Source organism: Athalia rosae, chromosome 6, assembly GCF_917208135.1.
Source record: "Athalia rosae chromosome 6, iyAthRosa1.1, whole genome shotgun sequence".
Classification (NCBI taxonomy): domain Eukaryota; kingdom Metazoa; phylum Arthropoda; class Insecta; order Hymenoptera; family Athaliidae; genus Athalia; species Athalia rosae.
In genome coordinates, this window is record NC_064031.1 from 11,679,717 (window position 1) to 11,698,048 (window position 18,332).

The 18,332-nt window shown below is 35.5% G+C and overlaps 4 protein-coding genes and 1 long non-coding RNA gene across 13 annotated transcripts in view; 2 read left to right on the forward strand and 3 right to left on the reverse strand.

Moving 5' to 3' along the window:
• Positions 1-119: 119 nt before the first annotated feature.
• LOC105690507 (dehydrodolichyl diphosphate synthase complex subunit DHDDS) lies at positions 120-1,888 on the forward strand. Its single transcript, XM_012408320.3, has 5 exons — positions 120-487; positions 576-737; positions 894-1,042; positions 1,116-1,300; positions 1,374-1,888. Exons 1-5 carry the CDS (start codon positions 327-329, stop codon positions 1,611-1,613), a joined length of 897 nt encoding a protein of 298 aa, XP_012263743.1. The 5' UTR covers positions 120-326; the 3' UTR covers positions 1,614-1,888.
• A 74-nt stretch (positions 1,889-1,962) lies between these two features.
• LOC105690505 (protein Hook homolog 3) lies at positions 1,963-5,153 on the reverse strand. 2 transcript variants are annotated; one of them, XM_012408316.3, is made up of 2 exons: positions 4,888-5,153; positions 1,963-4,782 (listed from the first exon to the last, which is right to left on the reverse strand). In XM_012408316.3, exon 2 carries the CDS (start codon positions 4,754-4,756, stop codon positions 2,639-2,641), a length of 2,118 nt encoding a protein of 705 aa, XP_012263739.2. In that variant the 5' UTR covers positions 4,757-4,782; positions 4,888-5,153; the 3' UTR covers positions 1,963-2,638. The 2 variants fall into 2 exon arrangements, with proteins under 2 accessions (XP_012263739.2, XP_012263740.2); XM_012408317.3 differs by having other exon boundaries at positions 1,963-4,807.
• A 146-nt stretch (positions 5,154-5,299) lies between these two features.
• Positions 5,300-8,061, forward strand: LOC105690506 (DNA-dependent metalloprotease SPRTN). The gene is made up of 5 exons (XM_012408319.3): positions 5,300-5,560; positions 5,643-5,803; positions 5,915-6,023; positions 6,131-6,250; positions 6,327-8,061. The coding sequence occupies exons 1-5, from the start codon at positions 5,465-5,467 to the stop codon at positions 7,689-7,691; spliced, it is 1,851 nt and encodes a 616-aa protein (XP_012263742.2). The 5' UTR covers positions 5,300-5,464; the 3' UTR covers positions 7,692-8,061.
• A 2,073-nt stretch (positions 8,062-10,134) lies between these two features.
• On the reverse strand, positions 10,135-11,638 carry LOC125501297. Its single transcript, XR_007278829.1, has 2 exons — positions 11,409-11,638; positions 10,135-10,736 (listed from the first exon to the last, which is right to left on the reverse strand). It is a non-coding gene; the product is annotated as an uncharacterized LOC125501297 (long non-coding RNA).
• Positions 11,639-12,978: 1,340 nt separating this feature from the next.
• LOC105690594 (glutamate receptor ionotropic, kainate 2) overlaps positions 12,979-18,332 on the reverse strand; it is a 150,419-nt gene continuing 145,065 nt past the window's right edge. For 7 of the 8 annotated variants that reach the window (XM_048656459.1, XM_048656455.1, XM_048656456.1 and 4 more), the window contains 6 exons: positions 18,077-18,214; positions 16,281-16,479; positions 15,152-15,383; positions 14,485-14,600; positions 14,123-14,278; positions 12,979-13,237 (listed from right to left, as the gene is read on the reverse strand). In XM_048656459.1, coding sequence (XP_048512416.1) covers positions 13,184-13,237; positions 14,123-14,278; positions 14,485-14,600; positions 15,152-15,383; positions 16,281-16,479; positions 18,077-18,214 — 895 coding nt within the window. In that variant the 3' untranslated portion in view covers positions 12,979-13,183. The remainder of the gene's footprint in view (positions 13,238-14,122; positions 14,279-14,484; positions 14,601-15,151; positions 15,384-16,280; positions 16,480-18,076; positions 18,215-18,332) is intronic. The other variant, XM_012408525.4, reaches the window with a different exon arrangement.

The window sequence follows — 18,332 nt, forward strand, 5'->3', positions numbered from 1 at the left end:
AGGGGAAATTATAAGATGGCGGATGACGAAAAATTTGTAGGAATTGGGAGAGCAACACGCATGCGCTTTTAATGTCCCGTGAGCAATTTGGGAGGGGTGTTTTTAACACTGTTTAGTATATTTCAAAGGTTGAAAACGTGGCAGGTGATAGCTGTCAAAATTTTCATTCGAGCTATAGTTATGTTGTATTAATTATTCACAAAATACCAACTATATATATATTTATAATTTTACAACAAACTCCACGAATATTATAAGTAGAAAAAAGATATCTATAACAAATAACCTAACCTATTTAAAACCGCGAATTCATCCCACATTCAAAAATGTCTTGGATAAGGGAGAACACTTTAAACTGGCTACAGCTGTTGGCTGTCAAAATATTAAAAAGTGGCTGCGTTCCAAAACACGTTGCATTCATAATGGATGGTAACAGACGTTACGCCAATAGAAATGGGGTGAAAAAAATAGATGGTCATTCAAAGGGGTATGTTAATTTTCTCTTGAATCAAAGTGAATTAACATCTATTTCATAATCTTGATTCAAATAAATGTACACCGCTTTAAATTCACAGGTTTGATAAATTAACTGAAACTCTTCAATGGTGTCTTGAACTTGGGATTCCAGAAGTCACTGTATATGCGTTCAGTATAGAGAATTTTAAGAGAAGCGAAGAAGAGGTGAACTGCTTGATGGACCTAGCGCGACAAAAATTTCAAAATCTACTCGATGAAAGGTATAATAATTCAATAAATTTTAATTGACTTTATTGGTCAGTATTTGCTTCATCTCATTGAATGTTGAGGGTCAACATTTTTATTCTGAATCAGTATCAGCTGTTGCATTATCACAAGGTTTTGTCATAATTAGAGCATTTATAATATATTTATAGAGAGAAGCTTATGGAGCATGGAGTGTGCATACGAGTTATTGGAAATTTATCAATCACACCAAAAGATGTGCAGAAACTGATGGCAGAAGCTATGCTCCTCACAAAAGATAACAATCGGGCGTTCCTCAATGTTGCTTTTTCCTACACATGTAATCTACATATTTATGCTACACAACCAAATGTTTTTGTGATCAAATTTTTCATGCCATTTTCGTCCTTTAGCTAGAGATGAAATAACACATGCAGTAAAAGATGTTGTCAAAGGCGTTGAAAGGGCTGATATTTTAGCAGAAGACATAAGTGAAAATTTAATTTCCGAATGCCTCTACACTAATCACTCTCCAGAACCTGATCTACTGATACGCACATCTGGAGAAATTCGTTTCAGTGATTTCCTGCTATGGCAGGTGAGATAAAATTTTGAAATGTTAATCCGTGTATTTTTATGCGCAAATCCAACATTATTAACTGTTTTTTCAGACAACCAGTAGCTGTATATACTTCACCAAAGTGTTATGGCCAGAATTTAGTGTCTGGGATTTACTGGCTGCAGTATTTTATTACCAACGTTGTCATCTAGACATGGAAGCAGTGAAACAAACCAGTCAGTCTTTATATGTTAGGAACAATAACAATAGATTGGTGAGTTTTGTCAATGAATTACAAAAAGATAGAGAAAGTATGTTAAAGAAAATGTCACTAGGTTTAGCACATTCGTAATACATGATAATATTGGATGACTAATTTTAGAAATGCCTAGTAAATGTATATTGATATTGATGATACTAGAGTAGCTGGTTACAGCAGCAAAACCTAACTGGCATTTATGTTAAATCCTAGGTTGATTTCCTATGATTTTCATCATAAGATGTCAGTATTATCATTATTATATTTATAATAATATTTAGCAGCCATAAAAGATTCAGTCCAGAATCTAATGGGATAAAATATATTTATTGTACGATTCAGTTATTCAAATAAATAAATGTTGGGTATTTAAATTTATTCATTTAAATGCCACTTTGTGTAGCAGTCACCTCGGGCAGTGCAGCAAAAATTGAAAAATACATTCCTAAAATATGGTCATTTATTCTAGAATTTAAAATCTACAGAACAGATTAATATGAATATAAATGTCAATGTAATAAATATAAATTTGGTTAATTCAGTTAAATTAATTTTTGATCAAAATCAGGCTTCGTTAATTGCATCCACGATGCACTGTTCAGAGATATGCTAGCATAACTTACATAAAATATGAATAAAATATATAATAAAATATTAAACAAATAAATTGATTGTGTATCGCAACAAAGAAGAGATGAACTCCACAAAGATATCTGCTGCTTCAATGATAAATAGATCAGAAAAAAATGTCTACAAATGTCTTCAGATGTTTTCGGTTCAAATAGTTATATCTCACTCGTCATTGGAGTTCAATGTCATTAATCGCCAGCGTTTAGTATCAAAATTTTGAAGAAATATCTTACATTTTTTATATACATATAAAACTAGACGCTATGCCATGATTTTCATAGTGAACTTTCTGGCTATCATAAAAGACCGCTTGTTTCAAAGACTCTCAGGTTGATAATTCACCTCCCATCCTAGTGTTGTTCTCTAGTCAAAAGATTGTATTGTTACATGATTACTGAAAAAAAATATGCGTTCCAGACATGGCCAGCATGGAAATTGAAACTCTCATCAAAGAGCCGCTACCATTATCAATTTGAAAACTAAATAGCTTATTTCGAATTATAGGCTGGGGGGAATACTTTACGTGCCGAGGGTTGACGCTGTCTTGCGAGAAAAGATTGCCCTTGGCCAGCCCCCAGTGCAGCTAAATGCTGATCAACTGCTTCTTTGTGACGAGTAATTCCAAAACGATAAAATGCAGTCATCATCAACTTCTCCTCCATTTCTCGGAGAAGCATATTTTGTTTATAAGTTTTTTCCATTTCTTCTATCATTCTATGTTTGTCAATTATTTGATTTCTTAGTATTAGTAGCTCTGAGCCTGATGCTGAACTTTGCTTCGGATCTAAGCTCTTAATAACGCTTTTAGCCTTTTCAATGTACTTCTTGTAACGTTCTTCCATTGCAGCATTATCGCACTCTTTTCTGGTGAGACTCTCTTGTAGCATAAAGATCTTTTGTTTCTGTGACTGAAAAGCTGCCTCTCTTTCTTCTTGTTGTACATTCAATCTTTCGCATTCGGTCTGTAGTCTCACTACCTCATCCTGTAGTTGATTAAGTTTTTGCTGGAGTTCTGTAGTACCATCGCCTTTGTTCTCTCCAGCTGCTTGATTTTCTTTGAATTCTTCAAGTTGATTCTCGAGTTCAATGATGCGCTGATTTGCCTTACGGTTTTGACTTCTGAGAGTATTCAATCTTTCTTCAGAATCATCCAACAAAGCCTGAACAGATGGGACCTTATCGTCGTTACCTTTTTGGTTGAGCTTGAGCATTTTATTTTCATGTTGCAGACGTAATAGCTTCTCCTTTACTTCTGGAGGAATCATTTCAGCATTATCAACAGCATCGACATCCGCAGGCTTGGTTGAATTTTCAGCAGCTTGTAACTGTGTGCATTTTAATTCTTCATTGTTCTCTTTTAGAGCATCTCTCTCAACGATTAATCTATCTCGCTCTCTTTGGACAGCGTTCAACTTTGCCTCCATTTTTTTGGACTCAAATTGGAGTTTGTCGGATTTATTAATTTCCTCATCAAGTTTGCGATGGGCTTCTGCTAACTGCTTTTTGCACAACTCCAAATGGTTTCTGAGCAAAGACGCCCGTTTTGCTTCCTCTTCATATTCCATGTTAGCTTGTACGTACTCCATATTTTTGTCTTCAAGAATTTTAACTTGTCTTCTTAAGTCACTCAGGTCTTCCATCTTTTTTTTGTACGAATCAATAGTGAGTTCATACTTTGTCACTTTATCAGCTGTCTCTCTTAGAGCATCAACCTCATCTTTAAGATGATTAGCTTTGTCGGCTGCTTTCTGTAAATCCTCTTGCCTCGATTGCAGCTCTAAAACTTCTTTTTCTAACAGCTCGACCTTCAATCTGTAGTCATCTCTAGAAGTTTCTATTTTGAACATTTCATCTTTCAGTGCCTCAAGTTGTTTTCTAAGCCCAGAATATTTCAAGCTTGATCCAGAGTCTTCTGGGTTTTCGAATTCATCAAGCCTATCCTGCAACTTTTTAGTTTCTGTGATCAAACTAGCCTTTTCTTCTTGCAACAAAGATAACTGCTGGTCCAACTCATGACAGCGTTGCGCCAATTGGTCCCTGGAATCTATAGCTATCTGCAGCTCTGCCAAAAATCTCTGTTGAGTAGAGTCACCATCCAAGGATTCAAAGTTTAGACTTGCTCCAAGACTCAGACGAGGTCCGTGCATGCAGCCTTCTAGTTCTTGAATGCTTTGCATTATAACTTGTTGTACAACTTCTTCCATTCCCATTATCCTAGTAATGTACTGTTGCTTTTGATTGCAATTGACAGCACAGCCTAAGATTAATTGTAACAGTCTTCTAAGTTCATTATTGTCGCAGTGTTCACCAATTTTTGTAGCATCTGGTTTAACGTAACCAGATAGTTGTTGATTCAAACATTCTACATAATATTCAGTTACCGCTTCTATTATTTTCTTTAAATTGCTAACTTTCAGACGCCAGTTGGAACTCACATCTGACTTTATTTTTGCTCGCCAAGCTGCAGTAAACCATTCAGGAGCTATTTGTGCTAATGCTTCCGCCATAGCTACTCCATCGCTGATATCCTCTGCGGAAGAGTGCGGGGCTTGTAATTCGAACGTATCCAACCATTTTATCAAACTTCCTAATTGTTGGCTATTCATTTTTACTTCAGAACAATCCGTTTCACCTGTAATGAAAATGGTCAGGAGGGTCTTGATTCTAGAGAGTAGCAACAGCATGCCTACACAAGAATAAATCCAGGCATACTTGTGATTCAAAACTGAATAATTACCTGTCAAGTGTCAAAACATAAATCCTAAATCTGAGCTCACTTGTGTCATAGGTAAATGATGAAAAAATTATCAACACAAACCCAATCCCGACACAAGGCAAATAAATTTAAAGACTCAAAAATTTTATTTGGACACGAAAAATAATTTTTAAAAAGTTGTAATGGAGATTAACCATGCTCTCAATATCAAAATATCTTCCAATTTTTCTTCTAATTATTGATTATGTAGTTATTCTTGCGCTTGGTTCTTGCGTCCTAATTTCTGGGGTTTAACCAGGAATATGATTGAAGATAGCTTTAGATAAAACTCGACATTCGAGACTGGACAGACGATGGTATTTCGAGACTCGATCTCTCATGCAAGTTTGCAAATCGGAAACGTCAAACATTATTTTTTAAACCTGTCAGAGCGTACTGGTTCTCCTATCATATCGCTTCATGTCCTGTCGTGAGGTCGTAATTTTAATGTCTCCGTTTAAAGTAGATAAATATAAGAACTATTTGTTGGACGAATAATTTTGCATGGTATTTTGACGTAAGTATCTAATAAAAATCTGGCAGCTAGGAATAGTGGAAAATGGCACGTGCCGGAGATTTCGCAATGGCACTGGAACTGCATCAGCAGCTAAACAACAACATAGGAGTGACAGAAAATGCAATTCTTCCAAAGAATGTGAGAAAAAATTGCCCAATGACTGTTATCATTACGTGAGAAAAACATATAAAATAGTTCTTATCGACTCTCATATTTTCAGCATCGAGATACAAACTTCTCACCCAAAACTTTGGTAGATGAGACATTAGAACTTATAGATCCAACGCCAAATATTCACACATTATTTGTACAATTCAACACCAGATACTTTTGGAACAAACTGTTGCCAGTCGAGGTTAAGTGGAGCAAAAGAATGACCAGGTACTGCTAACAAATTCAGACTTGTGGGGGTACCTCAATCTTCCATCATTTTTTCTCATTGATCTAGTTTGGGTGACAATAATACCCTGCCAACATTCCTGTACTTTACAGCTGTGCTGGAGTCTGTAGTTTCCATCCACGAAACAAACAATGTGTCATAACGCTCAGTGCACCTTTACTTAAATTGAGACCCCGGAAAGATCTTGTGGAAACGCTGCTAGTGAGTTGAAAAGATTAATCTGCATGAAGCACTAAAAAAATAGAAAAAAATTGAGATAGAGATTCGAATGAAACCTAAACTGATTTTGTTTTCTCCATAATTTTTAGCATGAAATGATTCATGGATACTTATTTCTAACGAATAATAATCGAGACAGAGATGGTCATGGCCCAGAATTTCACAAACACATGTATCGAATAAACAAGGAAGCTGGAACGCAAATAAGTGTACGAATACAGTAACACCTGCTTTGCACGTGAAAATTTTATATGATTCTAACAGTAACCTACATCTATCACACAGGTATATCATAGCTTTCATGATGAGGTAAGACTCTACCAGCAGCATTGGTGGCGCTGTGATGGCCCATGTCAGAAACGGGGTCCCTTCTTTGGGATGGTTCGTCGTGCTATGAACCGGGCCCCAGGAGTCAATGATTATTGGTGGCAAATGCATCAGTCTAGTTGTGGTGGAAAATTTATAAAGATACGAGAGCCAGAGAAGCCGGTGAAAAAGTCAACCAAAGGGAAAAAGCTTCCCAAAACACCAACGACCAAACTTGTATCAGATTGGTTGACAAAGCCTGATAGTTTTAAAACTACATCAGTCACTAAAAATGAAGCACCTAAACAACCAAAAGCCGGTACTTCAACGAAACTCGGGAATTCCTCAAATAATATTCATGGATGGGGCGTGGGTGGACCTTCAACATCAAACGCTAATAATACTGGAAGTAGAAAAGCTGTCAATAATCCCGTTAAATCAAAACCCATAAGTGCTATCGTTCCATCAACAAGCAAGCCTTCAACTGTTACAAAACTTGGAAATACTTCAAACAATGTTCATGGTTTTGGTGTGGGTGGTCCAACGAGCACTGGTACTTCGATTCCTTCATCTACAACCCATCCACCAAAAAGTGCCAGACTTTATGGGACTGGAGTTGTCGGAGGTTCAGCCACTGGCAAAAGTATTTTGCTGGATAAATTTTCTTCATCACAAGCTACCAAGCCATCTAACGGTATAAATGCAATCAAACCACAGAATCGCGAAAATATTCCAGTGTTCACCATAGATCTTACGAGTCCCCTTAAACGAACAAAAAATGATACCAGTGATGCAGGAAATACAAAAATACCTAAATTAGAAATGGAAAAACCCTCAGAGTCTGCCCAGTGTCCTGTCTGCAACGCGTTTATAATCATGCGGAAGCTTAATGATCATCTTGATGAATGTTTGTTAGCTGAACTAAGTGATGATGAAAATTCTAATACACCAAAGTTATCCAAAACTTCAAATGATAGCCAAAGTCATATAACTGAAGCTAAAAAATCAACATCTTCAAACGGCCCGAATCATAGCAACAGTAATTCTGTGAGGTCCAGTCAATCAACTGATCAACATCGACGACAGTGTCTTGTTTGTAATGCTTTAATAGATCCAAAGATGACACTGAATGATCATTTGGAAATGTGTATAGGATCACTTTTTCATGACGATACAACCCTTGGATATGAAAAAGGTGACTATGATGAAAAAACAGACAAAGACGACCCACAGGAAAAATTTCCTTGTCCTGTCTGTACTGTACTCGTTACCAAACTAGACATGGAACAACACTTAGATAGCTGCCTCAGCATGGCTTTGATCAAAGATAATCTCGTGTGGTGATTTATTCCAGGCTGGATAATAAGTGAAAAACAAAATCTAGCAAAGACTTCAACATTGAAATATAAACTAACATAAGCTCAGCTGTGATTTTTTGATACGACGTTTCATCATTATATTGAATTATTATTTTATTTGTTTTAGACCTTAATGATTGTTGGTCTTTGTTCTTTCATAATTTTTGCTTTTTCAATTCTGGTGAAACCAATAACCATTGAACATGGATATTGATTATTTTTTTTCTCAATATTAAAAGTGATTTGTAATGCCCTCAAATCTCTTCTGTACTACGATTCATAATGTGTTCGCTATTATTATAATATAGATATTTTATCAAGCTGTACCCTAATAAAGAACTCAGTCTATTTTTCAAGAATGTCTATTGATTGAGCTACAGATATATTAAAACTAACATTCAAAAATTAAGAATATAAAAGAGAATATTTTGGTCAGTATTGAAACTAAGATCTGCAAGAAAAGTTTGTGATTAGTATCTACAAACTAATCACGGGAAAGTCAAGCCTTACGTAGGAAAATGTGATATGGAACTTGTTTTCTAACAATTTTTTGGTTTTTTGGGTTTATAACGCATGAAGCGTTTCAATGTTTGTTTTAAGTGCCCAGTAGACGCGCACGTGCAGCATCAAATCTTGGGAATTTTTACACTTTAAATTTATGTAAAAAAAATCTCTCAGTACATATTCCCATCGCCACAACAGGTGAATTTTTTGAAGCGCCTTGCAAGGTGGCAAATCACCCTAGTCGTTTTGTTTTATAACATTCTTAGAACCCTTATTGTTGGGGATATTGCATTATATCAGACGCAAGCAAACACAGATCATGCGATTCCTCGTCTTCGCGCATACTAAGCAGCGTCGGACTTAGAATTTTCGGCTAATGTGGATCGAAGAAATGTTATTCTCAATTACATTCAAATAAGCAAAGGGGAATGGAAAAGCAGAAGGGTTATATTGATATACAAGAAATATGTAGCGTGGCGGTTGGCGATGCTCTTCGGCGCGAAATCTTTAAGCTCAACGTTCATATACTTGCAAACATTGAGATAATTTAATAATCTTTGGAGATAATGCTAGTAGAATGGTTGAAAATATTACGAATAAAGTAGAGACTCTAATCAAGATCATAACACAATCTATTTATCTAGCAAACAAATGCGTAAAATTGAAAATCAAACAATAATCGCAGCGAACGAACCGAAAAATAATAGTGTAACCGGTATGACCTTTACTTGGCCTCCAATACGCTGTAGTCTTCGTATGAAAGAAAATAATTACGTTTCATTATATGAGAAAACTCAGGGTCAGAATCCACTATAAATCTAAATATAAACGAACTGTGATATTTTCTTTCCCTGAATCGTCGTAGGTCGAGGTAAGGGCACACGGTCGTCGGAGATTAAAACAAATGCGTTGTAGAATAATGATAGAAGAATAATTAAAATGACAACTCACCGTTAGTCGGACTATCAAGAACAATGAGATCTGATACTAATAGCTCTTAGACATCTTCATTCACTGATTGTATCCTTAAAAACAACCGTAGAAACGCACCTGTGGTTGCAGCAGTTCAAAAATTTTCCATAACGACGCCGCTCGATATCAACTAACTTCGATTTATTTGTGAAACAATGGTTAATTCAATTAATTAATCTAATTTGTCTATTCTGATAACGCAAAACCATTTATTCTACTGTTCCGTTACTGATGTTAATCCCAATTCACCATGCAATGAGGTATAATAAAACTACCGGCGAACAGCGCGGGAACGACTTGAAGGTTCAGAGTCGAATGAACAATATGGCGGTGTCCAGCGCCCCACCACCGACTGCGCTGATCTACCCGCTGAACTATTTCATATAAAGGTAGTTCAACGGGCCACCCATATAGCGCTCATATCACCTAAGCTTCGCTCAACCGCAAAATTCAAAATCGTTTACATGGCTCATAACAAAAAGAGACTTCTGTATAATAGTTGAATGATTTAATGGCGAATTACGATTGATGTCGATTTCGAGAGTTTATTTAACATTGACATAACATTTAAGTAGAATGAGGAGAGATGTGGGTAGGATAAGGAAATATATATAATGTAGACATGCAATTGATTGTTAGCCGAACTTGATTACCATTTATTGTTTCAACAATCGATCAGATATTTTTATTATTTACATGTTTACACATATTTTTGAGTTGTTTATCTATATTACAGCATTTTCATGAGGACTTAGCAAAAATGTATTACTTTGGCGAACACTTTTCAAGATAAAAACTACCAAGGGACTGCACTAATTAATAATCTGCTGACCCTATTTTATACCTGAAAATAAAAAAAATTATTCGCTTTTAACGTTCACACTTTAGAATCCAAACCCAGAATGGTAAGGTAATTGCAATGCAGTATTGAAAGATGGTTCGTTAGTCATTCATTTTGATCTCAGATTCAATTTATTAGAATTAAAATTCTCCCATTTTTTCATTTACGAACGTATAATACATATATTATTATACTTATTGTTAGGTATATATAATGTTTTATCTTATCTTTGATTTTTAATTAACTGAATGTTTTATGTACATCTATAGCTGACGGATCGCACACTTTAATTTTGATTAAATTCAGACGGTATTGTAATCCTTCATTCGTAATTTAGCTCACCATACAAAAATCTTTTATAGAGTGAATCTATTTTTGTTTTTGAGAAAAAAATAAATAAATAATTGTAAAATACCTTTCTCCCATTAATTGATTAATTGATCATGATCATTCTGTCAGATTTACCATGAATTTTGGTACTTGCAGATTTCAAATCCTCGTCCCCTTCATGATCTAAGTGAACGGTGCCTTACCGACGAAATGTACATAGGCTGCAGAATTATGCTGAAGTTGATTTTCAGAAACGTTCGATAAATGCGACCGTTTATTTTTTCGTTGTCTTCCAAAAATCTTCGTCAAAGTTTTTTCGTTCCCGTCATCGCGATTCAAGGCGTATCCCAAATCGACAGTCGTCATCTCGGAGCAAATAGATTTCTGAAAGGATCAATTTTTTTTTCAATTTTCAGTTCATTTGTGCACCTGTCACGAACTTTTCCTCAGATGTAACGAAAAGAAGAGAACAGGTCTTAAATGTCTGTTAACTTTTGCTCGGGTTTACAGTGCGTTATTTAAGTTCAACTGATTATATTGAAATGGGAAAAAATTCTAAGACAAATAAATAAAAATGATATCATGCAAGCATGCAAATCTCCGACAGTTTTAATCAAAATTGATATAATAATGAGTAGAGTGAATTCAGAGAAAACTTTTGACAAACGATAAAGACAATTGTAAATTCTATACCATCATTTATGGAATTACTTCCTCGCCCCTTTGCAATTTTCAAAATGAATAATTTAAGGGAATGTAACTCGATATGAATTCCGCTTTGTACATTGGGTTACGTGCTATATTGCAAAGTTTATATCCAACCACAGCATTCGTAACAACAGTTATGAATTTTTGCAATGAATATTCATTTCAATAGCACAACTCAGCTGTTGCAGGAAACAATACGCACATTATACGAATGATAAATACATCTACGTACGGGAAAAGTAAGGTAAAGACGATCATAATTATAAATATGATAAAATCAACAACAAAAATCATTATCATATTAATAAAAATATTTTTTTTTTTTTGTTTTGTCAATTATTTGCTCACCTCCTATGAGTAGTCCAACACGGCAAAGAAGGCAAGAAACATTACGACACAAATAACAATGTCATTTTAACTAGATTTTTATATGAACATTTCGTTTACAATTAAGAATTTATTATTATTCTTACGTTCGGTATATTAATTATTTCAAAACATACATATTATAATTATCATACGTATGTCCTAACTAATCATTATACATACATACCGAAATGTGTATATACGTTATTATTATTATTTATTTTTCTCGTTTAGTTATTATACGTATAATTAATTTTTAATCTTTATTATTCTCAAATAATTATTATAAGTATAATTTCATCGATTTATCTCGTATTATTTATTTATAATTTACAACTTATGTTACATAAAATGGGACACATTTATCTTTAAATTCGAAGTAATGAGACAGACTTATTATAATATCGGAGTCTGTAGATTAAATGAAATTAAAAATTTTGACGTTTGTACAATGTTTAATTATCAAATTAATGTAATTGCAAACAAATTTTTTTTGTTCTTCTTTCTTCTCATTCCTCCCATTTCTCTTTCATTTACCTTAGAAGATATTTTTGATTTATGTTCTCTTCTATGTTCATTACCATTATATTCGTATATATGTACAAAATTTTGGATATTATTAAATATCAAAATGAATTCTTAAGTAAAATACGCGATTAATTGCTACTTAAAGGAAAAACATACAAAGCTGAACCTACAGACTCCGTATTCTTCATACTATTTTATTATACTTTTTGAATAAATTATCGTATCCGGTCTAGATAACCGTAATTGCATCGTATTTACATAAAGATATCTAACTATTATACTAAACTACGTATATATAATCTATATTTTATTTTTTTCTTCAGTATAAAATTGTGTGATTGTTTTTGGTTGTGTTTTCTATTTTATTTTCTTTCGCTCCTTATATACTTCGTTTATTTATTGATTGGTTGTTCTTTCTTCTTTTTTTATATTTTATTTTTTTGACTGTTCTGAATATTACTCTGCACTTATTATCATCAATTAGTATAATGTATCCTACATATATTTCGGGTGAAGGGTGATTCGATCAGTTTCTTTGATTTTCATTTGTTGATTTACTCTGTATTTGAATATGTATTATAATATATTACCTATCGATCGGTTACCCTCCACGGTTACCAAACCTCGATTTCGTCTTTTCTGTTCATCTCGTTTTTTAAGTTGTCTAATTTAATTATTCTAATATTTGATATGAGCAAATGACAGATGTGTTGACCTTTCCGATTTTTAATCGACCCACCCCATGTATTTCGAGGTTTCAGATTCAATCAAGATATTCGAGTAAAAAACCACCTTCGCATAATATCAGTTTTCAGTGATCAATGATTGAAAAACATTTTAGAATCTCCGGTGAGAAAAATAAAAATATGATTGAAAAAAATTTTGCCAACAGTCGCATCGTCATATCTGTAATGTAGGTGTATTCAGAAAATGTTAGAAAGGTCAAGTATCATATAGCTTTTTAACTTTTGATTATTAATTAATTAATTGATTTATTTGTTTGTATTTCGTTCGTTTTTTTTTCTCATTTATTTATTGTTTTCACTGATTGGTCACAATCATTGTTATGTTATGATATTATATAGTTCTTTTTTTTATCAATTTTGATGGAGTTCTTCTTTACGTCCACTGTGCAGTCGATCACTGCAGGTCGCGACAATAACAGTATGCATCAATATTCACTGATTTTTTTGGAGTCTGTTTTTGAAGTGTAGATCACCCGATCACGGCTAGTGCAGATCAGTGAAACCTTCGCAGATAGGTTTGCCCGAGGATTTCTGCTTCTAAAACAGAACACCAAAAAAATTGGAAATAATAATCACTCCCCGTAATTTTTAAATTAACATTCCATTATCGCATGCAATTTCCAAAATTGAAAAATCTTTTTTTCATTGTACGAGAAACTCGAGGAAAATGATCAGAGTGAAAATTTTTCGAATGCGTTTAACAAGGTGATGATTACAAACGTTACGAAAATCCGTAAGATGATTATATGTGCTCTCCATATACAACAACTAATTTTACGTCGCGAACTAACTGTGAAATCCCTAAGTTTTCATACACCGGCTTCATAGGTAAATCAGGAATTAGTTTAACTCAATTATCGCTCTTGTTTGACTTTGCATCCAAAAATACAACGCGGATGAACTTAATTCGCTATGCAGAACTCTATAGCACGAAAGTTTGTCAAAGTTTCACGCCGTGAAAGAAAGTCCTTGGAACCTTAATCTTGATAACTTCTAACCACCGGAATCTGAGCTTTCGAAATTTCGATTCTCCCCTTTATTTTCTCTCGGTATGAAAATTCTTTGAAATTTATGTATCGTTATACGCGAAAATCAGAGATAATTAGACAGGCAATAGAGGACGAACGGTGAACCGGATGAAAAATAAATAAAATAAAAATTGATAAAGCACGCGGAGACCGGCGGGAGGAGTACATTAAAAAGTCAAAATACTTTTGTGCTTGATCGCTAGACCTGCGTTATTCTGCATGATATTTGTTTATCGATGCGCGGTGACCATTAAAGAGGAACTCCACCATCAAGCGAACATCAACTGATATATTCCCTCGGTATATCCGGATAAATGGCGTCTGGGTCGAGGTGCGTTTCCGGTTTCCCGTGGCACTTGACCTCAAGATCCTCCTGTTATCTGACCTCACTCACCCGTTCCTCGACGGCAACCTTCCGGCTCTTCCAGACGAACTCACAGACGGCTATCACGCAGGCAACACCCATTCCACCCATCAGGACAACGAAAACTCCACCGACGTTCGCCAGGCCAAGTTCATTCGCCGCCGAACTACTCTTCGATGCATCGTCCTGTGAAAATTTCGTTTTTTAGAAAGTAATCAACCGGAAGCAACCCCATCATCATGGTCATTACTAAGAAATTAGGTACTTGGAACTGAACAAAAAAGGAGTCAATCGAACTGAAAGAATTCAGAGGCTTTGCACCCCTTTGTTTCGCGAGTGCTTATAAAATGTACATTCGAAAGGGAATGCGGTGTTCCTATTTTATAACGTACCCTGCAAGATCCACCGCCACGTTTTTCCTTCCACCATCTTGTTTTTAGTATGTGTAGTTTTCCCTCCTCCTGAAGTTTAAGAACAGCTCCGCTTATCGCTGTTCTGTACGGTGAATCTGGAAAATTGAATTTACACAGTGCACAGCCCAGAAATATATACCAACGTACACGTAAGACAAACAAGATTTTATTTAAGATACGAAAACCGCAAAACCGCCTCCACATGTATATAACGAACACCATGACTTTCGTACACGTATATTATACAAAACCCATCCACGAAGAACTTATTACCTATTGAATAATTCTTATCGCGCTCGAGCAAACTTGTCTATACTTTTAATATATATTTTGAGAGAATTATATTTTTTTTTCTCCCCTCTTCTTGTTTAGTTAGTTTTTTTATTCTTATGGGAGTGATTTCCTCCACCCTCATGATGAATCGTCGGAAGTTAGATACACACCGAGGGAAGTGATCGTCGAAGAGGATTTTGATATTGGATGTGTAATACATGTTGCAGAAATTGGTTGTCTCGAAACGTGTCGAATTTGTATTCAAGCGATGTATGTGTTCTCTTTTGTTGGTGCATATACACGTATATCTATGTATAGTAAATACAGAAAATTTATCGACTGAACTATACGTACATATGTTATATATACTCACTTGGGGGCATCGCAATTCCGTATCCCTTAGAGTCTAGAAGACTACCGACTTGAGTTAGCTCACAGTTTCTCTCAATAACGTATTCGATTGAAGTGGATTCCATGAGGAATGCATAACTTCCCTTTCCCTTTACCACCCTGTCCACTCCTTCGACGTTACTAGTTGTGAACACAGTTGGTCGCGCCGATTCCATGAATGACCACATCCTCTGGTACGTCGAGAAGTTCGAGTCCTGAGAAATGTGAGTCGAAAAATTATGACGGAAAAAAGAGAGAGATAAAAAAAATCAAACGAAGTCTCACTCCAGCTAGCGATACGGTCCAATGGTCCGTTTACCCCCTCTAAATGCCAACTCTCCATTTTTCTATACCTAGTTTTGTACCCCATAATGTTTCACGCAAATGACGACAGGTAATCGATATTGATAACACTTTTTTTTTGCGCTCTCTTCACTTATGTTCATTCCCGGTGAGAAAGGAGTTTCGAAAACCCGGTTGACTCCCAACCGACTCCATTACCCACTTCATCCATCTCGAAATTGATTTTTCTTTCGTTTATTTTATTTTTTATTTATTTATTTTTTTTTTTCTCAAATCGGGAAGAACTAGGTGCGCCCCAAGAAATTCATACACACGCTATACACGTTACGACAAGATCTCGTCCGGGTGTTCTACATTATGGAATATCAATCAATCATTCATCTTTTCACAGGCAACTTATTCGCGCGGTTATCCTTGGATCACATCTCAAGGGGATCGAACGCGCGGAGGATTTCGCCGGGAAACCGTAAAGCTTCAGGGACGCGCGCGTCTCGCCGCGTCGAAGTTTTTCAATGTTGGTTATATCTCAACCGATTATGTTACACCTTTCGAGCTACTTGTCGTATTTATCTAACCGCGCATGAAAGTGCGGAGGGAAGATATCGGTACGGTTACCCATGTCAAAACTTGAGGACAACTTTCACGTGAAATTCTTTAATTTTTTCTGACGTCGTGTCATGATTTCCACAAGGATATACCTTACTGACACGATATTGTCAAACTTTTCTGACTTCATCCTTCGTTCTTAGGGCTCAAAAGATTTCGAACAAAAATTTCTCAATAGCGTTTGGTGCGTTTATATTTCTTACCCTAAAAAATGCGGCTGTACTTCCGCCCCTCAGAGCTCCGTATTTTATCTTAGTTTGTTTCGCTAAATCCTCGGCACTTTCTATCGGTGAATCCATTCTTTCAACCGTCAGGAATGCGGCCAAATTTGCGGTGTAAGATGATATCATTATCAGTGTGAAGAACCACCACATTCCGGCTACCATTCGTGTCGATACGGCCCTGCGATCAAAATTTCAATCGGTACAATCGGCGCCTTAATTATCGTTGCAATTGTTAATAACGTTATTATTATAACCATTGAAATAACTGCTGTGTGAAATTTATCGACGGGCAAAAACTACATTGCTCGATATTACGGAGAGAACTTCGAAAAAGTTTTTATAGATTTCAATGAATGTATGATAATCTACGTATAATTCCGCACATGGATGATATCGTGTAGGTGGTAATTAGCCGTTTTCAGTGCAGACAATTTTAACGAGTCTTTTATGAATTGTTTTACGAGTTACACAAAATTCTGAATATACATAATTAAGCGAAAATTTAATTACACGACATTTTAATGGCAATTATACAAATACGACGATGATTACATGCCATTCGTTTTTCCATTTTACTTTTGTAACATGTGCCAATGTGTAGAAAAATATCGGTTATGATATAATGTTCAGTGAAGTCAGATGGAAATACTTTTACACTTGATTCGTTTCTTTCTTTGGAATATAATAAGCTACGTGACGTAAATTTGAATAATTCTTCTATTACGTGTACAGATATTTGTCAAAAAGTTATAATTATGTAAATACAATGACAATAGTAGTGATCTTGATATCTTGGAAGGAATGGTGCGAAACACAGAAGAAGAGAAGCATGATTTTTTGGTTGTTGTATTTTGCGACTGATTGAATGTGATGGGATGAATAAATAATTAACCAAGCGGATTTCATCTACTTGCGCTACCATTTACAGAAAATCTAGACAACATGTGACAGTGAAGATGATAGAGCGAGAAATTAGGGTGACTCACTACACAGAAAAAATAGGATCGATATTTTACAGTGCGTATAATCCAACAGGGTGTTTAGACTGTGAAAAAAAATCATAACTATTTCGTATAATAACAATCACTATATTTAACAATAAGTATTACAATAAAACATTGAAAATAAAACGAATTAAAAAACAAGAACCGAAAAACGAAACACAACATAGGGGATTCTACAGCGGATAATAAATATTTTTCTTTCCGTTTTCATACAACTGTCAGCACTAACGTAGTAATGCTAGTGCAGCAAGCCTACGATATAGCATCCGCCGAAATTTCTAGCTCTAAAATTTTCCTCGCTCAGGATCCGGACGACGCATGTCGTTCTATTTTAATTTACGTCGCATACCTGTGTACACCTAACAAGTGCGGATGTAACGCGAGATTTTTCAGGTACATAGATGAATGGGTGAAATTTCAAGTTTCATGTGAATGGAATTCTGGTAGTTGAATGTCATTTTTATACAGGGATTCGGAAGAAGCGAATTCTGTGATTCAAAGTGTTGGCAAAAGTTGCTCCAATTTCTCTGAGGGCTGGAGTGGGAGGGGACGAATTTCGAAGCATAGCGACACGCGGTGAGAATTATTAAAATACGAATCGATCATAAGATAATTTTTCACGTGTGCGCGCTAATTTGTCTCTTATTGCAGGGTGCTGAAGCACGCGACACATGTGTTGTTTTATGCTATTCATTTCTCGGGCTTTTTTTAAATTTGTTTTGTTGGATGAAACAATAAAAAAAGTGTTCATCAGCTTCATATGGGACTTACTTTGGAGCTATATCAGAGCCTTGCTGCATGAGCGAGCCGATGGTGAACCAGAGCGAGTTCATGAGCGTGAACTCGTTCTCGAGGACCTCGGATTGCGCGTTGCAGGGGTGCGGATTCTCCCACTCGTAAGGGCTGAACCTGCAGACACGTCAAAGGAAGGACTTGGGATTAAACGGTGTAATTGGAACGATTTTAATCAACTCGAATTATCCTCAGGGACTTTTTATTGCCTTTTCCTTTCAATTTTTAACATCGA

Coding starts and splice junctions, on each gene's coding strand:
- LOC105690507 (XM_012408320.3), top strand. CDS start 327: ATGTCTTGGATAAGGGAGAACACTTTAAACTGGCTACAGCTGTTGGCT. Junction 738..893: donor CAAAATCTACTCGATGAAAG/GTATAATAATTC, acceptor ATATATTTATAG/AGAGAAGCTTATGGAGCATG. Junction 1,043..1,115: donor TGTTGCTTTTTCCTACACAT/GTAATCTACATA, acceptor TTCGTCCTTTAG/CTAGAGATGAAATAACACAT.
- LOC105690505 (XM_012408316.3), bottom strand. CDS start 4,756: ATGAATAGCCAACAATTAGGAAGTTTGATAAAATGGTTGGATACGTTC.
- LOC105690506 (XM_012408319.3), top strand. CDS start 5,465: ATGGCACGTGCCGGAGATTTCGCAATGGCACTGGAACTGCATCAGCAG. Junction 6,024..6,130: donor ATCTTGTGGAAACGCTGCTA/GTGAGTTGAAAA, acceptor CATAATTTTTAG/CATGAAATGATTCATGGATA. Junction 6,251..6,326: donor AAGCTGGAACGCAAATAAGT/GTACGAATACAG, acceptor TCTATCACACAG/GTATATCATAGCTTTCATGA.